At 39.1% G+C, this 27,814-nt stretch overlaps 1 protein-coding gene across 6 annotated transcripts in view; it reads left to right on the top strand.

Moving 5' to 3' along the window:
• The window catches only part of CTNNA2 (catenin alpha 2), a 1,043,800-nt gene that overhangs the window by 653,139 nt on the left and 362,847 nt on the right, over nt 1-27,814 (top strand). Inside the window, exon 9 of one of the 6 annotated variants that reach the window (XM_023529441.1) lies at nt 13,213-13,223. The exons of the other annotated variants lie outside the window; for them this stretch is intronic. Coding sequence (XP_023385209.1) covers nt 13,213-13,223 — 11 coding nt within the window. The remainder of the gene's footprint in view (nt 1-13,212; nt 13,224-27,814) is intronic. 6 annotated transcript variants of the gene reach the window in all.

Raw genomic sequence — 27,814 nt, 5'->3', positions numbered from 1 at the left:
TGGCCATTGGGTTCTCAGCTCTGTGCCTTACTTATCCCAGGAAATGAAGAACCAACTGCTTTCAGCGTGGTGCTCACCAAGAAATATTATGAGTTCTTGTCATTCCTCACCACATCACACATCTCAACAGAGAAATGAGGAAGTCTTCACAGGGAACCTAGCACATCTACAGGTGAGAGCCAGCTGGGAGCTTTGACCTGCCCTAAAACTAGCCTATGTTCATGTGACAAAGCAGGTGATTTTACTGTGTGGAGACTAAAACAAACAGAAAATTATAAAGTGCACAAAAGGATTTTCCACATTGCTGAGCCTTGCAAAGTGTTCACACTTGAGTTCCCCTTTTGGAATTCATTAACCTAGGGTACTGTTTGGTTTGGAAAGCCAAGGAAGCTGAGCTGAAAAATATGTGTTGTTACTTGAAGTTGGTGGAAATAATCTGCAGAGGCTGCAGTGTTCAGAACTAGCTTTGCTCCTTGCAAATTCTTTGTCAACAAACTCAGTTTCATATTCTAGCCATTGGCAAATATGGGACTCTATATAAAATATTAATTTAGGTACTATTCCTGACCATTTATTTTAATATCATTTATATTTGGAAAGCTCCCTTTATTTGAAGGTGTTTACTAGTACTTTCCTAAATTGGTATCACTTGCATTTTCACATTCTTTTATTTGAAGGGTTTTCATCATGGGTGAAGGTCGATCACACCCATAAAGAATCCATATACAGCTTTGGTTCTATTAGGCGATTTTCCTCATAGTCCCACAAACTTGTCATTTCACTTCTTCTATCTTTTGGACCTTTACTCACATATTCTTTATTTTCTCCATCTCAGTCCTACTTGTCATTCAGCATCCAAATCTCTGCCCTTTCTCTAAACCTTGCGAAACCACCAGAGCCTAAAAAGATCTCTCTTTCCTCTAACTCTGTCAGTTACTTTCTGTTCTGTTTATCTGAAAGTTAGTCAGATGCTTTAGTACATTTGTTTTTTATCTTGATTAGCAATTTAAAATTGTTATCACTATTTAACTTTTTGCCTATTTACATCTTACCGCTCTGAGTAGACCAGGCACTCTTTCAGATAGAGCTATTTGTTCTTCCTTTTGATATTTGTCACAGTACCAAGTGCTTGCCTTCCTACCAGAGGGACTTCATGAAAGGATTTTTTGAATTGATTGATTAATTAATTGATAAAAATGTGCTATTGAATAATCAATTGCTAAAGGTGAGGAATACCCTAATGGCTAAATGATATGGTGGCAAGAGGTCTGTTTTCCAGCCTCAGTTTATGAATAGTTATTCACAAGAGTTTGTTTAGTGGGGCTAGGAAGTGAGGCATTACTGAAAAGCAGAAACAAATTGATGTTAACTGATGTTATTTGCAATTTGCTATTGGAAGTAGCAAGGTAAATTTTAGTGCACATACATAATACCATTGTATTGATTGGACTGTCTTTTTCAAAGTAATTGGTGCAATTAAATTGACCTTTGCCAGTACAGAAATAACTTGTTTAATAAAGACTAAACAAATGAATTGAGCATAATTTAAAAATAGCAGATAAACAGAGCATTGATTGTAAGGACTTTGTAAAATCACTGCAAAGGCAAAGGATGGACCCACTGGGTATTTTGTGCCTAAATGAATAACTAGTTCTACCAAAAGCAGAAGCGAGGTGGTTATGATGTCATAATTCATACAACTCACCCAGCATTGGAGAATGCACATGGGTACATTAGGCATGATGCTAGATCCAGAATCTCTTTGCAAACAGTAGGCACTATGCAAAGACAAGAGTTTCTCAGGTACCACTTTTGGGCATCTGCACATATTGCCTCCAGGCCAGTGACACTAACTGGTTGATGATAGGACCTCTGAGACTCTGAGACACCAGGTTATCTAAGACAGGAACCAAAACCTCTGGAACCTTAATACATCCTCTTAAACACAATTCCACTTATTTCTACACAGCATCTTAACATTTCAAATGGAAATATTTCACTGGATACATGGGATCTTTTGGTGGTATCTCCTCTTTGAGATAGCATTACTTAGTATGTTCTCCGCTGTGTATGGCACCCTCACCAGGAGGGACGAAGAAACATAAGGCAGAGCCATTACCTGTGACAGACTCACACTCTATATGACAGCTTAAAATATATACCCTATGCAAATCTGTAGATCCTCCTAAATCTGAATCTCCTGGAAGTGCATATTAAAGTACAGGCTTCAGTGCTTCCCCAGTCCATTGAATCATTGAAATCTCTGGTAGTGGAAAGGTTAGAGATCCAGAATCAACATTTTAACAGGGAAACTAAGTGATTCTTAAAAAACCAAACCATGAGAACTCTTCTGAGGAGGGTTATCGGTTTGGTCTTACTGCAGAAAGCACAAAACATATTGAATGTATTTTGTATTCTTTTATAAGATGGTCGGTCAGTCTGGTGGCCACAAGAGGAGACAGACAGAGTGGCTGAGGAAAACAAAGTTCATTAGATTCACAGGTTCTAGCTACAGGAGGCACAGCAGTTATGTGCACGCGGGAAAGCCACCAGGCAGGAGTAAGGGGAAATTTTAGGCCCAAGACTTTATTGGGGTTTCCTTGGGTAAGGCGAAACAGGGCAGGGTGAACAGTTTAAAACTAGCTGGTCTGAGTAATTTGGGTTGACTTTGGGCCATAGGAACAGTTTCTAGTTGACCAGCACCTGGTCCTGGGATGATTGAGGCAGAGGAATATTGCTTGCTAGGGTACATGGGCCAGTTAGGAGAGGTAGGACTCTGGATGAGTTAGTTTGTATATCAAAGGCATTTTTCCAGCTGGCTCCTTTGCTACTTTTAACAACTGAATAGTTCTGGGAGGAGCAATCCCCCTCCCCAGCTAGAAAAATTTTTTTTTACAATATCAAAACATAGTAATACAGTAGCCCCCCACTTATCCATAGGAGATATATTCCAAGACCCCCAATGGATGTCTGAAGCCTCGGATAGTACTGGATCCAATATATACTATTTTTTCCTATACATACATACATTTCTATGATAAAGTTTAATACATAAATTAGGCAAATTTACAGATAGATATTCGTCCTTATCATAGATCTTCGCAGCCTCAGCATATGATTTTTTTCTTTACTTATTAAGTCAAGAACTTTCCCCTTTTTACCTGAAGCATTTTTTTGGCTTCTCTTCGGCATATCTTAATTGCTAGCTTTTCTACTCTTGCTTTTTGGGGCTGTTACTCAGTAAAATAAGGGTTACCTGAACACAAGCACTGAGCTAGCATGACAGTCAGGTCTGATAATCTAGACAACTAGTAAGTGACTGAAAGGCAGGTAGTGTATATGCATGGAGTTCCTGGATGAAGGAATGATTCGCATCCCAGGTGGGACGAAGGGGAATGGCTGGAGATTTCATCACACTACTCCGAACTGCGTGCGATTTCAAACTTATGAATTCCTTATTTCTGGATCGTTTTAATTTAATATTTTCAGACTGTGGTCAACGCCAGGTCACTGAAACTTACAGAAAGCAAAACTGCAGCTGAGAGGGTATGTGTGAATCTGAATGGACGAGGAGTTACCACAAGAGGGACACAGTAGGAAACTAAAAATGAGATTGGCCAGACAGTGTAACAACCTAGACACACCCACTACTGTGCCTAGACTTGGAACATGAAATCTATCTGTGCTCTGAGGGCAAGAATTATAGATTTAAAAAAATTTATTACGTTAAATGTGATACATGTTTCAAGAGAGATGACCAAGGATGGGAGCCTAGAAAACATGGACATTTTAAAGGCCAGGTTTGGAAAGAGGAGGCAGTGGTAGAGAAGAGGTGGTCAAAGTTAGAAAGAAAACCAGAAGGTAGAGGGACACATTGCAAGGGAAAGATGGAGAAAACTTTTAAAATCTTGCTGAAGTTAAAAAACTATTACGAGCTTCAGACGGTTCAAATAATACGAGGATGAGAAGGAGGTGCAGACGCCATGCTTGGCATGTTCACTAGGGACAAGGGCATTAAATAGAGATATTTTGGATTGTCTCTTGCCAATGGCAATCATAATAACTGTATTATTGGCTGTCTGACATTGACTGGTATATTTGGGCTTCAGGTTTCTCACCTATTAAATGAGGAAATTGGAGATTTGACCTCTCTGATACCTTTTAGCCCACCCATCCTCTGTAATTGGTCATCTCCCCGAGCTCCTTTTGTGAAGCCCCGGACCTGACTGGAGCTGCCCATCACTTCCACACCTTATAGCATGTCAAGTCGCCTGTCTGCTATTATATTGTGAACAAGTCTACCCTATATGACTATGAAGATAGCTCAAAGTGTTTTTGCTTTTTCTCTCAGTCACTTCTCCTAATCATATTCTTCTAGCTCCTCAAGCCCTATCAACCACCTTCTTTGTTTTCAGGATTCTCTGTGTTGTCTTTCCTGAATTGTTTATGTCCAGCTTTCACATCCGATGTAAAATCAATTTTCTTTGGCATGTAAAAACACTCACCCATAGGCTTGTGTAACTTATATTGTGTAGGGGATATCCAAGATTTAATAAGACCTGAAGTCTAGAGGAAAATAAAATTAGAGGAACTAAATTGATTCTTATATTGGTTGGATACCAGAAATTCAGAATAAATATCCCAAGTGGTCTTACTCAGCAGGTTATTGAAATCTAGAATTTCTCACTGAAGCAATCTGCATGTTAGGATTGTAAAAGCTCTCTAATATTGGCACTCATGTGTATATTTTTCTTTTTTTTTTTTCTCTTGATTGATTTTTCTGGACTTCAATTTGAACTTCATATTGGGAACCGTGGCCGTGCTTGTGACCTCTTTATCTCTTTTAGAGGTATGGACTAACTAGTTGGCATCTCTGTCTGTCTTTATTATTTCAGAGGATCTTTTACCGTTCCTGTTATAATCTCTTTGATGCCTAGCCTACTGAGCAGAGAGGTTCATTCTTCAGTCAGTTAGCACGTTCTTGTCAAGATCGATAGAATTTTAGTCTTATTCTGAATTACAGCCTCTCTCTATCTGCTTTGGAATCAGCTCACAAATTCTTCTTATTTCAGATGTGATCATCAGTCTCCTGCCAGAGGAATTTAAGAACTGATATTTGTTTGTTGGGTAGGAAAGGTTCTGGAGTTCTGACCCTTAATTTGTTCCTCGCTCTGTGCATCGCGTGCAGCATCTAAGTACAGGTTTGCAGAGTCTTCTTTCATCTGCAGATTCATTGCCTTAAAATTTGTTTTATTCCAAGACTGTCACATTTAGCCACATTTATCAAAAACAAGCAAACACAGCCACTTAGTAGCAAATTCAGGTCTGCCATTTTCCTACCACTGTGTGTTTCCCTGAAGGGTGTATCTCTCACCAGCTGCTGGTTGGATCCTTGACAACCCGCTCAGGAGATATGCCATGTCTCTTGGTGGAGGTGGTTGTAATTGGATGGCCCTCTTCACATTTCCAGTGGTGGTGAATATACCTCTAGAACATAGGATATTTGTACCCAGAATGAAGAAAGATCTCTAAAAGCTATATTAAGCCCAGTTTATATTCTTAGCAACGAGTTTTTTTAAATTAATTTTTAAAATTTGTTTAATGACTAAAGAGTCTGGACTTTGGGTTTTGCTAATGTTGATGCTGATGAAATAATCGAAGCAAAGGGTGATTGCTTGATAAAAGTAGATATCCGTACACCTTCTCCGCCGAACATTGCGGTGGCGCTATCAGGCAGCCAGGCCTACTTTTCTTTTCTGTCAGGATCTTAACAGAAGGAACCTCCAGGGCCTTTCTCTTCTCCATCAGCAGCAGCCTTCTTGGGCAGAAATGGTGATGATGAGGCTTTCATTTCCTTCCCTCCTTTCCTCCCCCAACCCCTTTCCTCATCCATGTATCTATCTATAAATGTGCATGTGTGTGTTATAGAAGCTTGTGGTATATTAAATTTGAGTGACTATAGGGAATCCATGTGGAGATACCTAGGAGTCAAGTCTAGCTTGTCGATATCCCTTCAAGAATCATCGGCATCTAACCCACTGTGGAAGGCTGTGGAGATTGCAAAAATTTCCAGGGGGTAAATATAAAGATAGAAGAGAAGCTGACTGAGGATGAGATTCTGATGAACACCAATATTTTAGAGGCCAGTGACAGGGAATGAGAAAAAGTGGTCAGAAGAATTGGAGGAAAATCGAAAGAAAGGAGCCATGCCATTCACTAGGGCAAAGAGTTTCAGGAAGGTGGAAGGCTTTGGAGAACATGTCTGAAAAGTGTCCCCTGAATCTGATGCTATAGGCCAGTGGGACTTTAAGAAGTGTATTTCCGTTGGGTTAATTAGCATGCAGGACACAGGGTTATGGCTGAGGACCAAATTAAAAGTGCCAAAGCAGCCTGCTCTTTCTCTATCAGACAGTCATGGGCTGGGCTTCTAGTACTGGCTTCAGCATGCGACCTTGGGCAATACTTAATCCTGCTGAGCCTCTGTTTCCTGACCTGTACAGTTTAGTGAATATATTACACAATGTCTAGATAATTCTAACACCATGTGTAGACAAACACTTCAAGGAGAAACCTGAATCCTTAAGTGGTTCTCGAATTATGAGCCAACTGAATTCTAAGAGAAGTCAAATACTTGGGCTCCTGAATATTGCTCTTGATATCCTGGTAATGTTTATACCTTAATTATCGTCATGAAAGATTAGTAAATGGTATATACAATAGCCTTTTAATATCCCATCAAAAGTGCTTCTTTCCATCCATTTATTAGGTAAATTTAAGCAGGTCCTTGGGAGCATTGATTCAGAGGTTATGGGGACCTGCATCCTGGTGTCCATCTTGATTATGCACTATTATGACACGTAGCACATTCCTTAAATTTTATGTCATAGTTTTTTCATCTTTCAAGCACAATTTGTTAAATAAAAATGATTACAACAACAGTCCAGTTGGTACCACAAAGAATTTGCTAAAGGAGTTCAAAGTCTTGTCACCCATTTCTATTTGGTTTGCTACCACTCCAATCACTATCCCCTGTTCAAGAGCCACTCCCCACTCCCCCACCCCTCACCAAGTTCCTTAGTTTGACGAATGGAAATCCTTGCAGAGAAAATCAGTTCGACTGAACCCCATTAGACTATGTAATGAAAAACTCAGGAAGACTCAGTTAGACTCCTGTTGAAACAAGAGATTGACTCCATTACATTATAAAGAAAGCCAACCAAACGAAAGCTAACTTTCTAAAGGTGTGCCCTTTTCCCAGCGTTAGCCAAGGTCCTCTGTCTCTGTTATTGAATGATTGCTTATTTCTTAATTCTTAGAAAGCTCAGAAGAAAAGGAAGTGTCAGATAACAAAACCAGCTTTGGCTTCTGCATCAATCTGGTTTCCTGAGAAACATTTAAAAGTCATTAAAGATAATAGCTTTTTCTCTTTCTGATTGAGAATAGCCAACATTCAAATGAAAATTGCCTTCATATTTTTAAAGTGCTAGCCTATTAATAAACTTATAGATAAAATGTCAAAATTGTAAACGATTTCAGTTGTCATCCTTTAATTAATTTTTAGTCAAAAGAGGTTTATTTAACTCATTTTATTGCTTACCAGTTCTAAAATTTGTTTAGTATTCAGACTTAAATTGTCTTGAATTAATTCTTCTGGGCACCTTCAGCATGTTTCTTGGGCCACTGTAGTACTTAAAATATTCCACTGTATATTACAGTAAGTTATATACGCCTCTGTTTTGCACACTATTTTAGGAGCTCTTGAAGATAAAAGACTAAGTCTTATTTATTTATTTATGTTTAACCTTCTTAATATCTAAGACAGAACCTTATACATTGGAATTAATAAATATTTGCCAGATTACTAAACTCTGATGGGAGGCTAGTATTCAGAAGGTTATTTAAATACTTGCCCATTGGCTACATATCAGATTCTTTATGCCTTTGCTTTTACAGTTAGTGACACCCTTCCCCCACCCCCCAGTTGGGGAGGTGCTAGCTAGAATCTTTGCTTTGCAATGCTTAGTCCTTTAGAAACCAAAGTTCTTGGCTCAGCCTCTTAGGTTGTCCTGCCTTTTTATAGGTGCTATAAATTCGATTGCCATCAAGGGCTTTTAAACAACATACAGTGATAAAAATAATTCCCTTTGCTGACATTATGTGTTTTCTAAAACGGCTTGATAAATTCTGGTTAACAGAAACTCTTCATGATTTCAAAAGTCAGAAAGCGAACTGTTGACACATATCAGGGCAGATAGAAAATAAATTGCTCTGTAGTTACTCAGAGATGTGTCCTGGTGCTTTTTAGCATGACTAGTGGTTGACTTTGCCTTCACTCTCTGATATTATAATAGAACTTATGCAAGCCCCACGAGGTTACCAGAGGCCTTTGTGGGAGGTGACTTGTTTGCAAGGTGATGTATCTGCAGGAGGCATAATGGGTAGAGTGGGTGGGAAAGGTAAGTTGATGACTTTTGCAAAGAAGAGAGTTAATTTCAAATTGTATTTATCAGGTTCTTGGGAAGAGGGATAGTGATATTGGTAACTGCAAAGAAGCCCTGGCCTTAAAATAAGATGTGAAAATGAGAGCTACTGACACATTTCTGTTTTTCCATTAACTTTCTTCTCCAATTGTTCCTGACTATAGATGCAAACTCCATTTCCTCAAACTACATTCTTGCAGCATCATTTTCTTTATTGCCTGTGAAACCCAATCAAACTCAAAAGAAGTGGAAAATACATCAAACTGGAAGAGAGGAGGCCAGATATCTAGTTTTCTTCTGTTTCGATCCAGGCACATAAATTTGAGGAGTTACACAACCTTTTGGGACCCTTTGTTTCTCCTTAAAAAAAAAAAAAAAAAGGAAGAAGAAGAAGAAGAAGAAGTTTGCACAAGATGATAAAGCTCACTTCTACCTCTAAATTCTACTAAATTTTAGTTTCCAAGCCCTGCTATACCTGGACCAGCCTGATCTTCCAGTCTGGTTTCCTGTCAGTTACAAAGAGAGTATATTCGGCTCATTTCATACCTACATAGTATTTCTTACTCTAGCTTTTGAATCCTTTTAGGTAGAGTCTAAGCTCTCCAAGTCTATTCTCTCTCTCACCTGGCACGTTTCTTGTTTTCCTTACCTTTCAGATGCTGAGTGCACTTGCCCATCTACCTGCTGTTCTTTTGTATTTGCCGGATTTTAATGTATGTCTCCTTTCCCATCTCTGACTCTTGAGAGAGTGTCCAAATTTGCAAACATCCTGAACTAATATCTCATCTTTCAAGATTTGATTCGTTAAGATCTCTTTCAAGACCCTAGATAAGATTGATACCTTCTGGAAGCATTGGTATAAATCAAGCTTTATAAAGGACTTTATTAATAATTAAGAGCTGTACGAACTAGTCCCAGCTCTATTGTGACAATAAGGCTATTAACCTTTGGGCCTCAGTCTCCTACTTTTGTATAATACTTAGAGATAAGAATGGGAGTGGAAGCGCATCAGAGAATGTACTCTCAAACATCTTCATGAGCAGGTAGAGAATATAAATCAGCGAAACAGTCCTGGGGTAAGATTATAGAGAGTGTCGATGATTGAGGTTAATAGAAGAGGCCTTCCATTATTTCTTTTCAAAAGTAAGTTTCATGCCAAACCAAACACATTTGTTTCTTGATTTCAAACACTACGCCACTGGTGTGCGGGCTACGAATTAGGTTTTCTCTTCGGTTCTGAGGGTCAGTCTTTGAATATCTGTTCTATTCTGACAGCATTTCTGCTAGAATGTATTATTGTATATCTGCTGCTGTGTTTCTTTGTTTTTTCCTTTAACTGCTATTCTGTCTTGACTCTTGACTCATATATATTATGGACATACATTATTCATTTTATAAGCCCCGATAACACCTACCACATGGTCCTGCCCACACTGATTCTCAGTAAAAAGCTTGCTGAAATTTGTCTTGAAGATGGTTAGAAGTTAAGAGTTGAGAGGGCTGCAGAAAAGTAAGAAATAAAGATTGGAGAAAGTATTTAAAACAGAATAAGAATGCACTGTAAGAGAGAAGCCAAGGAATGGGGTAGCTGGTACCAGCTACATACACTGTTCTCATCTTTTGACTTCACAGAAGACAGATTTCTAGAACTGAGATAACAATTATTTGACCCGCTGTTCCCCCAAATGGGGGAACCGAGGTGGTAGACAGCACATTTTTACTGTAATAACTGGGTATTTTATTATGCAATGGAAACATTTCTGTGTATTTTCACGTGTTAGAAAAGTACTATTTACAGAAGTAATAGAGTTTTCTTATTAAATTTAGAAAAGTATTTATTAAATCATGGCATGGGTAATCTACAGATTTAGCAAAAAATGTGAAAGTGTTATGCAAATTACTAATTTTTGGAAAATCTTTTTCTTTTTCAAAGACATGACTTGGCAGAGATTACAAATGAGTGATTGGCAGAGCTGGGCCAAATCCCAGGTGCAGCAGATAGAGCCTGGGACAGGCTACCGTTACTCTCTCTCTGACTTCAGTGGGTTTCATATCCCTCCTCTTACTCAGCTGTTCATGTGGACACTGGACGTAACGAGTCCAAACTCCCAGGGTTGCCCTGGGCATGAACAGATATCTGAAATGGCCCTGACATGTGAGAGTTTCATAAACGCACATCTCCGTTCCCCACGTTCCAGCCTTCCCGAATCACAAATTAGTTTTCTCTCCACTGTTCTGTTTGAGCACATAGATTTCTGAATCCTTTCGTGATCTGCAGGGTATTTAGATGCATCTTACATTTGTGTTGCCCTTTCAGAATAAGTTCACCCACAGTATCAGTTTGGATCCTCACATGAACCCAGGGTGTTAGGAGCAGAAAGCATTACTATCTCCATTTTCTACATGAAGAAAACCAATGCCCCCTGGTCATGCAGTGATTTGATAAGGGCTGGGGCTCCTGTCTCACAGATGACTGCTATTTCTTCTCTTCTTCCCTTCCCCTCAGAAAGAAAAATGTGGACTGATCTAAGCCTAATTGCTAGGTTCCAGTCCTATATTTGTATTTTATAATGCTGATTTCATTCAAATTGGTTTTCTGAGCCTTGTTTGTAATGAATTGTCCTAGGAGACAAATGACTTGTTTCAAAAAAACAACAAAAAAAAAGTGTTTATCAAACTCTCATGCCTTTTCTTAAGATTCAGTATTTCTCCCACTACCCTACCCCACTTACTAAGATTTTGTCGTGTCTGAATAAAATGACTCACATTTTCCTGAGGGAAAAGGGATGCTTTTAAAAGAATGCTACGTTGGCAATCTAAGAAGTTCATCATTGCTCCAGGAAGTAAGGTGTGGATTTGTGTAGCTCAAGTATATATGTATATGAGTGTATACTATATTATTTGTATATATACTATATGTGTATATGTATATACTATAGTACATAGTATATATATGTAATATGTGTATATATAAGTATATGTACATGTATATATACTACAAGTGATAGTTTACATTTATAATCTCTGTTGGCATCAGCAAAAGTGACATATCTTTGCCGTTGCCTTTGAGCATCCAGGAAAGTGGGTTTCACTCATAAAATACGATCCTTTTTCTGCCACCCTTTTCCCAAGCTGGTAGAATGTTCCCAAGAGCGTAAGACTCCTTTTTAATACATTTGTGTCAGCAAAAATGCTGCTTTATTAAATGAAGCCATTTCACTGTGGATAAGGGATGCATTAAGTGCAGCAAGCTTTCTAATCACAGCAAGCCGGCGCAGCCCGCTATCTGTGGCTGGTTACCAGCACCCTCCCTTTATTGATGGGCTTTGCCAACGGATGAAAGCAGTGTTTTCAGAAACCCATTAAAAGGCATACTATTGTTGCTGCCCTCAGCCATACAGTGCGAATTTCAGTTTTTATCCTCTGTGTCAGGGGAAATTTTTCTCAAGAGCATACGCGTGGCTTCTATCTAGCCGGTGCCACTCCCTCACATGCTTTTGTATTTTAACCCTTGCACCCAAGTCCATTTACTGATGGATGTTTTAGTGGCTTCTCTAGGCTGATTTCATCTCCCTGGCAACTAAGATAACTATGACACATCCGAATACCAAATCAATAGAAACAGAGAGAACATGGCAAAAATCCAGGGTCCTTCAAGGAACTTCTTGGAACTTCATCGTATACATTTTTGTTACCCCCATCTACCAGAAACCGTTCTTCTGGGTAGAAACTGACTACTTTTCAAGAATCCACTCAACTTTAATGTGGGAGAGTGACTCACTTAGGCCATCCTTAGAAAATGGCCATTCAGCCTCTTACTTGCACAGTTTCCATAAGCAGAACCACCCAGGTCCTGAGGAAGGCCAGGTCCATCTTTAGGGAGCTCAGAATGTTGTAAGCATGCTTCTTTGTTAAGCAGACACTGTAAAATGTTGCTAACGCCAGAAGACACAAGCCAGAGTTCTGCTAAGTTGTGAGTAACTGGGTATCCTACCAATTGCGTGATGCCAACCTCTGAATTCGTAATAGCATTGGTCGATCTCTCCTGGGCTCACAGTAGAAGATGCTCTATCTTTCAGGAATATTCAGTTTGTTCAGTGAAGATTCAGTTCAACGAACAGTTTATTGAGGCCTTATTTTATGCCAAGGATGGTATATGGGGATATGACCCAGTATTTCTTCTTTAGGTGAAGTGGACATACCATGTTTAGAGACAGTCTGTGTACTCTGGAAAGTTCTGAGGCATCAGGTACACCAGTAAGAGGGAAGTTTACTCATCAGTGCAGACTTGTCTTCACTCTTTGCTTCCAGTTCCTTCTTAACTAGACTTTCTGCCTTTTCATTATTCAGATAGGTAATTAAAATGGAAAATAACATATACATTGTATTTATATGCAAGTATATATAAACATATAATAATTTGTAGTCAGAAATCTTACTTGTTAGACCTACAGCTACCCTGTATTGGCTATGTTATTTTCAGCAAGTCATTGAAAGATTAATTCACATGAATCTTTAAAGTGAAACTAATAATGAGACCTACATCAGAGCATTGCCATGGGGAGCAAACTGGGAGATGACACACATGAGAAAAGAACTTTTTAAAATATGAAAAATCTTGAGAATGTTAACGATTGTCTTTTTGGTATGGAATGGGCACACAGAAAAGAAGATTATCCATCACATTCTATGGCCTGGGCGTAGCAGCCTGATGAACGCAGTGCAGAGGGAGAAAGTTGTAAGGTAAATCTTCAAAGAGGAGTTCCAGTGTGATGCATGGATCTCGAGGAGTATACCCACATTTGAACGAATGAAGATATCTGGTGTGAAATCCGTGCTTACCCTAACCCAGCCAGCTAGCTTCTGGACAGTAAGTTACTGTGCACAATGCAACTCGGTCCTAAATGACTCGTGAGTATATATTTTCTCTAGCATTCACTCACCTAGGTGCATTACAGCTTTGGCATTCTGTCAAGGATAAGCGATAATTAAACAAGGAGACCAGAGGTTGGTATCTATGAATATAGAGACGTTTGTGGTGAGGTCCACTTCCTGGCCATCAGCAAGTGCCGTCAATCACACTGCAAGTGGCATTAGAAATTTTATTCGCATCCAGAAGGCAAGACCGGAGTCCCAAGAGTCAACAGTCTTATCTGTGGTTAAATTCAGCATCATCACAAACAGTTGTAGAGGTTGTACACTGCACAAGGTTAGAGTGCATCACGCATACCACAGCCATTAGAGGTTTGTATATTTATCATGACAAATATCCTAGTGTCTTTTTCTAACAATCAAACATTTTAGAACATTTCTGATAGATGAAGTAAGGTGCTATATGGACTAGCTTAAGGATAAATTTCTCTTACTTTAAAGAGTTTTACCTCTCTTGATGTGAGCCTTGTATGTGAACGCTTTGTACCTTGGGCGGAGTGACAGTTCATCTTTCTTAAGCTGAAATGAGCAAAACTTCCTTGTAAAAATCTTCCAAGTTATTATTAAAAAACTTCCTGTTACCAATATTCAGGTTACTCTGCACTGGGAAGTTGGCAGCTGTTCCTAAGTAAGAGTAAATTCAGTATCTGAAAAGTCAACTTAATATGTTCACCATGTGTTTGCAGAGCCCTGTTCTAAAGGAGATAGAAGACAGGGACCCTGGACATACAGGTGTGCAAAGCAGGATGCAGTTCAGGGCTTTAGTGAATGTCTGTAGCCTGTAAGTGGCCTGTCAGCGTTTTGGAATGGGAGGGAGATGATGGTCTTTGAACTAGAGGAGCTGAGGCAGGCTTGATCAGGGAAGGGACAATCCCTCTAAGTCATCTACAATCAGCAGACCATGTCCCTGTTTCCAGACCACACCTGCTTTCAGGAGGGGACCTGAAACTCTTTTACAGGCAGTCCTTCATTCTGAAGACTGCTTCAACTGAAGCATCTTTGGGCCAGGGGTAGGGGTTGGGGAGCATTTTCACAGACACCACAGCCACAGTCTGAAGGGAAGGCAGAGGGAATCCCCACGGTAGCCACCACTGTGAGTGGTGAGAACATTGCCGATTGGGCCTGGATCCCTCACCAGGCAAGAAGACACACGTTCCATTTGACAGGCTGGCAGGAGCTTCCATGGAGAGGACTCTGCTCTAGCCTCCTTACCATCTCAGGGCAGTTAGTGGTACCTATTGTAAATGTTGTTAATGTCAAAATTAAGTCTCCTGCTAGAGAAGGAGGCCCACAGTGAGGGAGAAGAAATGCTTTGACTAATGTCTAATTAGCATTCTCAGTGTCAGCACCAGAACTAAGTAGGACTCAGGACTTCTGAAACCCTGTCTTGGCCTTCGTGTTACACTCTGGGAGGGTCTGTAGCTGCTGGTGTGCTTGGCTCTTGGCCCTCATTTAGACCCTCTCCATTTAGACAGGAATCCTGACTCCTGATTTTTGTGCTCAGTGGTGGCTGGACACTAGGAAACTCCTACAAGTAGCATTATGCAGATTGGACTGCACTATTTGAGGACATTTGGCAACCCAGACATCACCCCTAACATTGACCCAATTTATTCCACTGCTCTCTGAAAGTCAGGGTTTTGAGAAGATGCAAGCACAGCATGAGGGAGAGTGGGGAGATGAAACTGCGCTGAGTAACTGTGGCTTCCGACATCTGCAAAGCCAAACTCCTGCAGTACATTTGATCTTCCCTGGATACTTGCCCAGCCTCTGATGATCTTCAGTGCTGAGGAAGGTCACAGGGGCCTCTGAGCTGCCTCAGGTAGTGATCCACTGTGCCCTCCTCTTCAGGATGACCTTTTGACCTGGCGTTGTGCTCCTCCCATGGGTTCGCTTCCCAAGAAGGGGCTGCAGTGAGGTCTGTTGTGCCCCTTTGCTAGAAGGCTCAATCCACTCATCAGATTCCCTGTGAGTCCCACAGGATGTTCCTGAGACGTATTAAAACCCAGGAATCTCCTTTGCTGCAGTTTGTCTCAATCGAGATGTATATTCTACTTTTTAAATTCTACTTCCTTTCCGCATTGCATGGCAGAAAGAGGGATTAAGCTGTGATGTAGAAGATACTGGTTTCAGGCTTCGTTCCTCGACCGTCGTTACTATGTAACAATGGATAAAGGATTTAACTCTATCTTTTTACTAATACCTCTCCTGGCTAAATCACAGAGCAGATAGGAACATCAAATGAGATCATGACAGTGCATATTGCCTGAAAATTAAAAGACTTAAAAATTAAAAAATGTGTTTTATAATCTTGGATCACAGTAGCAATATATGTGTCCAATAAAAATAAGAATAATTGTCAACGTTAGAGCCTTAACAGTGTTCCAGGAAGTGTGTTGAGTACTTTTCACACTTTATCTCTTTAAACCTTCATAGCAACCCAGCGAGCTTGGTACTATTATTACCCCACTATTATCCCACATTATTATGAGGACTTCCGATAGCTAAAAATTTCCCCAGTCTTCAAATTCTGTGACAGAGCCAGAATCTTGACCCACTCCTGAGCCTGCAGTCTTAACCACGGCATTTTGCTATTTCACGATAATGTCACAATTAATCATAATAATAATCAACTACCTGAAAGACTGATACTCTCCGTTAATCTGACTGTGAAAGGAGATGATGGAGGGTCAGCTGTCAGTGTATATTTTGTAGAAATTGTTCAGTGGAGCCAGAGCACTGTTTCTCAAAGACTTTAATATCCAGATGCATCATTTCCTGGTGTCTAGGGCTCTGTCTTTGCTCAGAAGCCCTGCAGTGGATCAGCTGACATGGTTAGGTGTTTTCTAGTCCTAGGATTCCTGGTAAGTGTTTGCACAAAGCAGAGGCTACATCTGTTTGTTTCCACTAATTGAAGAATCTTCACTTGTTTGGTTTTGTTCTGTCATTCTTTTCATCATGAATTTTAAAGTAGCAGTTCTGATCTCACATAAATCCATAGAAGAAGGCGGGAAGACCAGACTCAGGGATAGGCCAGAGGTTGGGAAATTATCAGGTTCTCAGATCAGGAAAGCTAAGTCAGTGTGTAAAGAACCTAAAAGTAAAGCCAGCCTACACCACACATCGTGATGTGCTCCATTTTGTCTATTTAGTGGGAATCCTAAGGGTTGAGAAAGAAGTCTTAATGGATAATTGGTACTCGAATTAAATATTTAATAAAGATATATGGCTCACTTTTTGAGTTGTACCATTTCTGAGGTCTACCCAGGCATTGCTCCAAAACGTTTAGGTGACATTTGTTATATGCCAGGCCCAGTGCAGGTGCTGGGGACCAGCTGTTGAAGAGCAGACATAAGGTCCATTCTCCTGGTGCTGACAGTCTAGTGGCCCATGCAACTGCCTGATGGCACCACAGCCATAGTCAGACTGGGCACTGCTGTCAACATTTGCAGTGTTTGCTTTCCAAACCTTTCTTGAATTGCTTGACTTTACGTTAATTGTTCAAAGGAGGATGTGCTATTTGCTTCTTGGTTCGCATATAAATACAGCTCTGCTGAGATGACATGTGCACCTATAGAGTCAGCAGAAAATTTACATGTTCATTTGCTAACTTTATATTTTGAGTGTGCCACAATTGTCGGTAGAGGTTTTGCTGGTCAAACACACCTTGTAATGGGCTTTGATAATTTCACTGCTAGCTGTAGCTTGGTTACAGAACCCCATATAAGTTTATTGACTTCTGCTTGCTGGTTTAGGTTGTAGGTAAGAACGTACCTCAGAAGTTAGCTTTACCCAGTTTAATGACTTCGTTACGTTTGCGCGCTCTCCAGCACTTCTTATATATTTTTTAATACCAGTTTGTAGCTATCGTGAGCTATTTCTGTGTAGTAGGAGAAGCAGGTTGGCTTGTTTAGATGACCAAGATTAAAAAAAAAAAAAAAAAAAATTACTGCTATCACAAAGGGAGGAGGTGAAGAAAAGTTTGCTACCTGTTTGACCAAGATTTAAAAAAAAAAAAAAAAAAAGAGTCCTTGAAATGGGTTTCCCCTCTAGTGTCCAGGTGGTTGGGGACCTTTGCTACTAATATGATTAGAGGTAATAATTTGAATATGCTAGAAGCCAACTCCAGTGCTATAAAGAGATCACTATGTTATTAGCCAATGCTTTTTCTAGGAGGAAATAAATAGCGCTTGCTCATAGTCACTTGAAAATTGTATTTATGGTTTACATAAAACCAAAGGCAATAGATGTTGATGAATATTTATAGCCGTTTATTAGTATGTGCTGATCATCAAATGAATTCTATGTTTTCCCTATGCCTAAATATGGTGTTTTAGGAAGACTTTTAACCCTTTCGTGGTTCCCTAAGTAAGACATGCTATTACACATAACTAATGAAGTATGTAATATGGTGGCATTTCCTTAGCTAACTGCTTGCTATTCTGTTAGTGCATCGAAGTCATCAGCTTCATAAAAGAGGCTTTTAAAATAAGATTAATACTTTTTTCTGTTAAATATATATACATGATAATTTTGAAAAATACATATGAATAGGTGCCAAAATATTAATAGTAGTTGTCTCCAGGTGGTAGAACTATGAATTAATTAATGGTTTTAAAAAATAATTTTCTGGCTTTGGAAATTGGAATATCTATATATATATATATATATATATATATATATATATATATATATATATATATATAGAGAGAGAGAGAGAGAGAGATCATGTTTCTCAATATATATTTCTACTTCTTTCACACTAAGTATACAATACATTTTGAAAATATTTTCTTTTTTTTTAATTCGTCCTGAATATAATTTTTATCGGCTGCAGAGTCTTCTGTTTTATGGATTAACCTCTAGCCAGTTCCCTGTTGTTAGACATGTGGCAAGTTTCCAGGCTTTCGTGATCGTAACAACGCTGGTGCAAGTACAGCTTTGTGTATATATCTTCTCTACAGGTTTCGGAGGGTCAAAATTGCTGGGTATAAGTGTGTTTCTCTTTGCTGCTTCTCCGTTCAGTCTTGTCCTTGCCTCAGGATTTCCCATGTGGCTGTGCTGTGCAAGGTTGCTGAAACTGTTAACGTGGTGGTCTCCAGACCTCTCTCTCTACCTTTTCTTCCATCATCTTCACATACTTTCCTCGTGTCCCATTGCCTTGGGGCTACTTTATTCTTTGTGAAAGTGGCCTCCGGAGGGTTTAATCAGGTAAAAGGGTCTCAAGAGACCAGGTATAGAAATATCATTGTCAACTGTGCCATCTTGTCGGCGACTGTATTTGTTATCCCTACTCAGTATCGGCGTGTGTTCAAGCCCCCAAAAAGGTTCTTAAGAACTGAAAATCAGGAACCTCTACCGAATTTTCAAATCCTAAGAAAAAGACTGCCTATTCTATCTACAATAACAGTATTGACAAAAATTTTAAATAACAGTCGTAATAGCTAACACAAATTGCAATGTGTCAGGCTTGCATTATCTAACCGGACCTTAGGGAAAGGTGTTTCCTTAAAAATTAATTTCAGAACACTCTTCTGACTGGGGGCAGGGAGAGTGTATAATTGCCTAATTGGTTTTGTGGCCCCAGTAGGGTGTTCATATTGATTTTTATTTGCTTTCTGTTTCACTTGATGGGGTGGGGGTGGTTGTGGGAAGAAATAAAAATGTATAAATTCACAGAATATTAGATATTATGTTGTTAAAACTATTTTGTGTATGAGAAAAAGGAAGACAGAAAGGTTAGAGAACTTTTGTGTGGTGAATTTTATGTTCAGATAAGGCCTGAAGTTCTATCTTCAATATGCTATCCCCTACACAGGAGGCTAAATTTAAATTGATAAATTAAATTAAATTTAAAATTAAATTCCTCAGTCACTCTAGTCACATTGTAAGTATTTGAAAACCACATGTGGCTAATAGCTACCATAGTGTTACAGAAATTGCTACAGAAATGTTATAGAACATTTCTATTATGGCAGAGTACACTACAGGACCCGTCTACTTTTTAACCTCCAATCTAATAGTGATTCCATTATTCTACTCTATACTCTAGTGAAACATTTTCACAGCCACATACTGCCTTCCAGAGCAACCCTGTTTACTGTAACTTCATGTGCAAACCCTTTAAAAGCAATGCATTATTGCATTCCAAAGCCATACCTAGGACTATTAAAGCATATTGTAGTATCACTACATTTAAATTATTTACACTGGATACATAATTTCCACCTTAGGTCTTTTAATATACACGCCCCTTAATTTTACACTTTTCTTAAACATATCAATTTGCACCTAACCATAAATAATAGAGTGCTTAGCTCATGCATATCAATGAAAACCCTCTTTAAAAGCAAAGGATTGCTTACTTAATACCATGGAATACTTTGGAGAACATCAAATCCCTTGACAGATGCTGGTTGCCACAAGGATTTATTTCTTCTGCTTGTAACCAAACTAGAATCAGTTGCATGTTAGTATTTAACGATATTGGAGAAGAAGGTTATAGCAAAAAGATTTACAAATAATAATTTCGTTTCCCAGTTTACCTATATCCATAAATAGTCCAAAAAAAAACTTAATCTTGATTTAGATATCAGGCCTAAAGCTACCAATATCTATCTCTTCACCAATCACACAAAAAGGTGTTTGCCTTTGTTCCAGGTAAAAATGTATCAGAAGTCATTTCATACCCTAGCATTCACATCTTTCTCCATTTGATTTTGCCTTCACCCATTAGCAAATAAGACATTTGTCTGGAAATTGTGATTTCGGTGGCTTGAATGCCCACCGATGTCCTCATTATTGGTTGATGTCTGGAATTCTACTGTTAAAAGTTCTATTTTTTTTTTAACTTTTCTTTCTATTAAAATTAAAATATCTCTGGAGTAGGGCAATGCTATTAATAGGAGATGATGTTTCAGCTAGGACTTGAAAGACATGTGTTGATTTTCTAAGTGTAAACTAGGGAGAGAGGACAGATGTGATAAGAACATCCCTATAAAAGAAAAACGTGTGTAAAGACAGTGATATTGGGGGCCAGCGATTTTTCTTTTCATGTGGAACTCAAGGTATGTAAGAGGCAGCATTGCAAATGAAGTTAAAAGAAAATAACAAAAGCCAGATTAAGATTAAGAAGGTTCCTGATGGCATTTATGAGGCATGTGGATTTTAGTGTATAAATGGGAAGGGTATAGGAATTGGTTTTCAGCAGAGGAGCACCAACCGTGAAAGCTTTGTACCTGTGTAAGGTTTCTCCAGCAAGCGTGTGGGTAGATGGGAGAAGAGTGGTATGTGAAGAAGGGGTAACAGTTAGGGGTTTATTAGTAAAACTGAAACCTGGGATTTCAAATGTCAAAGCAAAGGTGATAGCCGTGGCATTGAGAATTGAAAAGTGCACAGGGATTCAAGAAACATTTAGATATTACCCAGCCTCCCTTTCTTCACTTACTTCAGTGTAAACGATTCTGACTCCAATCCCTGGGACCTTTCCCAAACCTGAGAGGTGACATCGAGCACCTTTCTGTACCTACTACAGTTACATTGTCTGTTGCTCCCACATCCCTTATTTAGCCCAGTTGTTACATAGACTTCTGTGTTGTTACCTTACTTTCTTCCTGCATGTGCCTCCTCAGCTAAAGCTTCTAGAAGTTGGAGACCTCAGTTACCTTTCTTTATTGTCCTCCATGGACACAGATGACAGCTAACAGGAGAGGAGTCCGAAGCAGTGTTTCCCAGATCTCACAAGTCACCTGGGAGCTTTGAGGAATAAAGACTCTTTGGTCCCAGCTATTAAGTGGTTCTAGGATATGATCCATATATTTGTATTTTTTTTTACTTTTAGCTGATTCCAGTGGCCAAGAGAGTGTGTTAAACTGTAGGCAGGGTTTCTAATTCTGACTTTGATTTTGTCTGACTCTTTTGTCTTAATCAAGACACTTAACTTTCAGGGTCTCAAATTTCCTCATTTGAGAAATTATACTGTTTACATACATGGCATCTGAGGTCACATCAGTCACAGGATTTGCTTAGATGAGGTTGCTTCCTGGGTCATAACTAATTCCTCATCCTGGGGTTAGCGTGTGTCATATACTGCCTCGCAGTCCCTCGTGCTAATGTCCCCTGTCACTCTCCCTGCACGAGCCCTCTTGCCTGAGGATTCTCCCGGTGAGGGGGCTGGGTGGGCACACATCAGAGAACGAATGGCTGATGCCCTCGCCCACAGGCAAGCGTGGTTGAGAGTCCTGTGTGGAGCACCAGATGGTGGTAGGTGGCTAAGGGTGTATGTGGAGGGCTGTCTTCAGAAGCCTGTGGGCCAGCGTCAGCTGTCCCCCTGCCTCTTGCCAGCTTTTCGCCTACAGAGCCTCCTTGGTGCCTGCGCCATTCCTCAGGTGTGCTACAAGCTTGGTGATTTGTTACACAATTTTGCTGTGCCCTCTTCTCCGATGGGGAGCTAGTAAGAATTTTCCTATGTTAGCCTGTCAGCCAGCTCCTTCTCATTTAGCCACTGTGGATTGATGCCATATCTATATATCTATATCTATATCTACATCTATATCTATCTATCTATATCTACATCTTCATCTATCTATATTTATATCTGTAGCTATATCTATGTATATTTATATATACATATACACACATACCTCATGAAAAGAAATTTCTGACAATACCTCACGAAGAGAAATTTCTTATGGAGCTGTCAGTGCTGAATTGGACTACAACAGGAACCAAGAGGTGAGCCACTCACCCAAAATGAGAGACCTCAGGGGCAGACTTCCTGATCAGGGCCTGGGTCCTGGCACCTGCTCCCAGATGGAGCTGGTGTCTCCCTAGTTTCCTTTGGATGTCCTGCCTCCTGAGTAGGAGCTCTCACCTGCAAGAAGGTTAAGACCTAATGCCTCAAGGCATCCATAGCATGTAAGGAATTGACTTCTTTCTTATGAATCTAGAATGGTATTGGTTATGTACAATCCCTGGGAGAATTGAAAAAGTCACTCAGATCTTTTTATGTGTTCTGAGGATCGAGGAGGAACTGTGCTGAGAAAGACCTATGTCTGGCTCCCCAAGGCCCTGAGGGACACTCCCTTTGGACATTATTCCTTGAGGGCTATAGTCATGCTTTCATTCACATTCATAGATTGGTCCTCCTGGGGGTACCCTCTCCCTTCTTTCTTCTCCCCTCTCCTCACATTCTCACTCCCCCCAACATCTCCCCACAGGTTCCCAGAGGATATACCATGTGGAGAGGAGGACATCTTAAATATGTTAAACTCTATGAATAGCAGTAACAGAATAAGGTAGATATAGCAGGTGGAGAGTAGAAAGAAGGATGAAAAACTGAAAGGACTAAGAGAGTTGTGAATAAGACTGGCTTCTGCTGGCAGAGAGCAAAGCCTTAGACCCAATACCTGACACACTTTCTAACAGCCTAATTGGTGTTGCCTGGCAACACTCTCAGACAGGAAGCAGTGCTGGGATCTGAGCCCATACACTGACGCAGACAGATGCTGCCCCTGCTCTCATGGAGCTTGCAGTCTACTCGGGAAACAGATTAAATCCAATAGCCACCCAAGTACATAATTACGAATGACAGTATGTGCTAGGAAGGAACGTACTAGCTGCTATGAGAACATCAAATGGATGTGTGTGGGTGGGGTGGGGGTGATGAGCTGGACTAGTCTTGGGAACCTGGGACAGCTTTCCTGAGGAAGGTAAAATTAGAGAGATTTGAAGAATGAGTAGATGGAAACTAGGTGATGAGGGCCAAGGGGGAATTGGTGTGAACAGGAGATTGAGTGGTGTGAACAAGAGGCTGAGTAAGTAGATTTTCCAGTGAGAGTCTAAGAGTAGGAGGGAGGACAGAATTACTTGATCTCGTGTTTGTTTGTTTGGTTTGGTTTATTTATGGCCAGGAAGGATTAACTTAAGGAGGCTGCCTTAGTCCTTCTTGTAAAACCCAGGTAAATGTGGAAATGAGTTTATACTTTGAAATGGCTTCAGTCTGCTCTAGAAAACAGGCAGTAGGCCAGGGTCTGTGCAGAAGTTAGGAGCCCACGGAGCCCAGCTCTTGTTTTTCTGGAAGCTTCTACCACATTGAGAGTTGGAGTGGCAGCTGCTGCCCTGAAGATTGTGCTCATGCCAGGCACAATTTTACCCATAGCCCTGGGCCCCAAATACAAGCACAGGCTAGCACTTTTAAAGCAAAATTATAACCTAAAAATGGACTAGTGTAGAATGCTATCACCTCTAAAAAAGCTCTGTTTCTTTTTGTAGTGTTTTTACATTTGCAAACCTGTTCTATATCTACTTTTATTTCATCTGATATCTACACACCATCTCCATTTTACAGGTGAGAAAACTGTGTTGCAGAAGAATTAAATGACTTACCAAAGTTCACAGACCATATTCTCTTCAATTTTCTTCATTGATTAGAGGGAGTAACCTTCTAATTAGGATCCAAATCTTCCATCTAGAGAAAAATGGCAAGAATTAAAATCAGAAAATCTAGAAAGACAAATCTGAGACAAGATTTGGTCTAATTTCTTACATGTACTCTACCAACTCCTATAGAATCGAAATTTATATTCTTAAGAATAATTCCATGCAGCCTCGTAAGTCATTGAAGAAAGATTTAATTTAGTTCAGTCCCATTAAGCGTATTTTATTGTACTCTGAATCATTGGTATAGGATACATATGACAGCTCTTAGGAGGCTAGAATATCACAATAAAAAGGAAAATCTGTTTTTCAGCTTTTTTATATAAACCAGTGACCATTGTATTAGTCCAATATCAGAAACTGGTAAACACACCCAGACGCAATCAGATATTGGTAATGCCAGTGACTCCTTGACTAGCTTGCAACCCTTTTCTAAAAACTATGTCTTTTCTAGAATATCTTTAAAGCAGCAAAGTGCACACAAGTGAGAGATCTATGTATTTCCAAGCAACAGTGAGAGACATAGCTGTCTTCTGAAGACAAGTAAATTTTCATTTTATTCTATAACATAGAATAAAGGCTTAACAGATTGTATCATTTGGTTTGCTGTTAGAACTTGAAATTTTATATTAAAAGGAAACCTGAATTTTAATTTTTCATCTCTCCTGAGATGAAAAATTTACATATCCCTTGAGAAAGTATCAGCATAATTTTACATCATTTAGATGTGTTCCCATCAAACATAAGTCCAGAGCATTTAACTGTGAAGTTTTTACTTTTTTCAGTTTCAAAAATATAGTTATTTACAAGAACTGTACAAAATATTAAATGGTTCTTCTACTTTAAACTGAAAATTTTGGGCACTCTTTTCCATCAGACATCATGGTACACGTTGGTAGTGTCCCACCCATTCTTCTTAATAGTAATTTATTATAATTAAGATATTTTTTAAAATAAAATCATGGTGTTCTTTATAAATTATTTCTGTATCGACTTGAAATAAAAAATTTCCCTAGAATTTTCATAGAATGTTATGAGCTTCATTTGCGACAAACTTTCCAGCAGCCAAGGCAGCTTTGTCTAGCTTAACAGGGGTCCCCACCTCGGAAACAGGCAGTTGTAAACAAAAGCTGTAACCAGGGCTTGTAAACCAGGGGCTGTAAAACCAACTGTGGGCAGGTCAAATCCAGGCGTGTGTATTTGGCTAATATAATTTTTATTTAAATATGAAGGTGAACTCCTTCAGACAGGGAGAATATTATCCTCTGCCACAGGCCCCTCCATTCCCTATTGTTTCACCCTGCCCTTTTCACTCATTTATGCCTCCTGCCTAGTCCTTAAAGATACCTGAGTTTGTGATTCCTCCTACCTTTATTTTGCTAAGTCCAGACTATACTTAACCCTGTGGTTGTTTTTGTTTTTAAAGTATATTTTTAACATTCTATAACTTAAAAACTGCCTAGAAAGATAGAAAGAAAGAAAAAAAAAAGAGGACTTAGTGCTTTTTTTCCATACTACAAAGCTTTCCTTGCTATTGGTATAGAGCAGAGCTTAACCATCTCTCTTATTCCAGCAAGGAACTGATCACCTTTTGAGTAATAGACTATAGACTTAAAACATGTAAAATAACTGATTCAAACCCAAACCACTGTCCTCCTTTAGTGAAGAAATATTTTGTGCAGAATTCAATAAAAATTTAGCTGATGTCTTCATAGAGCCCTTAATGGTTTGCTCTGACTTAGACGATAGTCTTTAAATCACAGGTTTTGAGTCTGACAAGAATTGACATACCGGAAGTAGTACTGTAATTTTCTTGGTAATATACTTTTCAACTTTGATAATGCCAGTCTTAGACAATTTGACATAGCCTACCAGGTAAACAGGTTTGAGGTTTCAGAGGGAAGCTTCCTTAAGAAAATATAATTTACAAAAAATCAAACGCAGATATAAAGTATGCAGGGGATAACCAAAGAATTTAATAATTAAATGCTAGCTAGCCACCTTGCTATATTTAAGTGATTGTTTATTAGACTTTGGCAGTGTGAGAATTGGAGTGAGTGGATAAGTGCAGGGCAAAGAAATGCACTTGGAAGCTACTGCCAAGAAAAGTTATATTTGAAAATATAAAATCCCTTCCCCCAACAAAACACAAGATTGTATTACATGCAATTTTTCAACCCCAATCTAAGGTGCCCGTCTAGTAGACATGGGCTATTTTGCTGTTAGTGGAATGATAGAGGTTTCAATATGATGGTAAAGCATAAATCTAGGGAAATGAGTTTCCATGTAACAGCAAGAACAGGAGACTTTCTCTACTCCTGCTTTGGCCATGTAAGATTGAGAAATATATTTGTGGAGTATTTGTATGTGTGTGAATATTTACATCGAGATTAGGAATGTCTCCAGTTATTCAGATTCAATGAGTGATGAGAAGAAGGGTCTTCCAATCACAAATTATAAGACATTGGGCAAGTTTCTTTAGCCTCAAAGTGTCACTTTTGTTTTTCGTAAAACGGAGATATGAAGACTAACCACCTCAGAGGGTTGTTTTGATGGTAAATAACACAGGCATTTTTAACAAACACTAAATAAATATCTGGAAGCAAACCACATATAAGGATCAGATTAAAACAAAAACAGATTAAAGCGTTGGAGGATCTCATCTGGCAGGCAAATGTTTTATGTTAGACTGATCTATAAGAGAGTCTTTTTGAGAATGCTCCTTGCCTTGTAGGCTGCTCCCCTTTAGATTGGATTCCACTGTAATATGAGTCACAGAGGACCACTGGGAAAAAGACTTCTGAAGTAGCATTAGTTACATCTTATCAGCAAGTAGTCTGTTGATGTATAATTACTTATCATTACCGCAATACATCATTTAAAGAAGTATTTCCCAACTGCTTCTTTTCCCCTTACGAATGTATTATTCATATCTATATAAATAACAGTTCACTGAATTCATTTAAAGAAATTCAGTGATTCTAGTAAATTATTAGACACATGTAACTGTCACTCAGGCAATAATCTTGAAACGCCCCACTCAGGATTTCTGAAAACTAACTCTGGGGATGAAGGATGAGTAAAAATACCAGTCCATCTGTTAGCCAAACTGACTGCACCAAATAATTTGGAACTTAATTACAGAGTTGGTTACATTTTCAAAATGTGATTTCCAAAGACTGAAAGTTTTATTTAAATCTCTCCATGTTTATTTCCTCCAAGGACCTTCAGTAGTGGTTGCAAATTGCAGTTTTACAGGGGTGGCTGTTAGGGACCAAAGCCTTAGGTAGGAGCGGATCCAGAGTAAAGAGGGAAATGGGAAGAACTGTGGTCTCTCTCTTTCCCCTCCTCCCTCCTTTTTATCTCCTTCTTCAGTCCAAGACTAACTGAACAATTCCACACATTTTCACTCACAAATAGGCTGTCAGATAAAATATAGGACGCCGGTTAAATTTTGATTTTATGTAAATAACAATTATTTTTTAGTGTAAGTATGTTCCATGCGATACTTAAGAAATATTTACACTAAAAATAATTCATTGTTTAAATGAAATCCAAATTTAACTTGATGGTCTGTATTTATATTTACTAAATCTGGCAACCCAACTATTTTGTCAAGATATTTATTTGGAAAATGTATCAGAACTTTTTTCTCCAAAGGTTTAATTATTTTAATTGGAAAGTCCTAAAGACCAAATGCTTCACGATCTCCAAAATGAATCTTTCGATGGAACTTGGGGTATGTTTGAAAGATGGTTTAGAAAGAGGTTTCAGTTGGGAAAGTCTTTCTGTTGTATCTAAATTTAGAACACATAGGTGGCAGGCATTGATTCCTGGCACTCACAAGTCTGATAGAGGGAAAGATGGAGGGAGGAAGACAGTAAGATTAAGACAGCCTAACTTGTTGTATTTTATTTTATTTTCTATTTTTAATCATAAATATTAACAGCATAGGTGGAAAAGGG

Source organism: Pteropus vampyrus, unplaced genomic scaffold (assembly GCF_000151845.1).
Source record: "Pteropus vampyrus isolate Shadow unplaced genomic scaffold, Pvam_2.0 Scaffold37, whole genome shotgun sequence".
Lineage (NCBI taxonomy): Eukaryota > Metazoa > Chordata > Mammalia > Chiroptera > Pteropodidae > Pteropus > Pteropus vampyrus.
The sequence above is the reverse complement of the archived record's forward strand: the minus strand, read 5'-3'. Positions and strand labels throughout refer to the sequence as shown.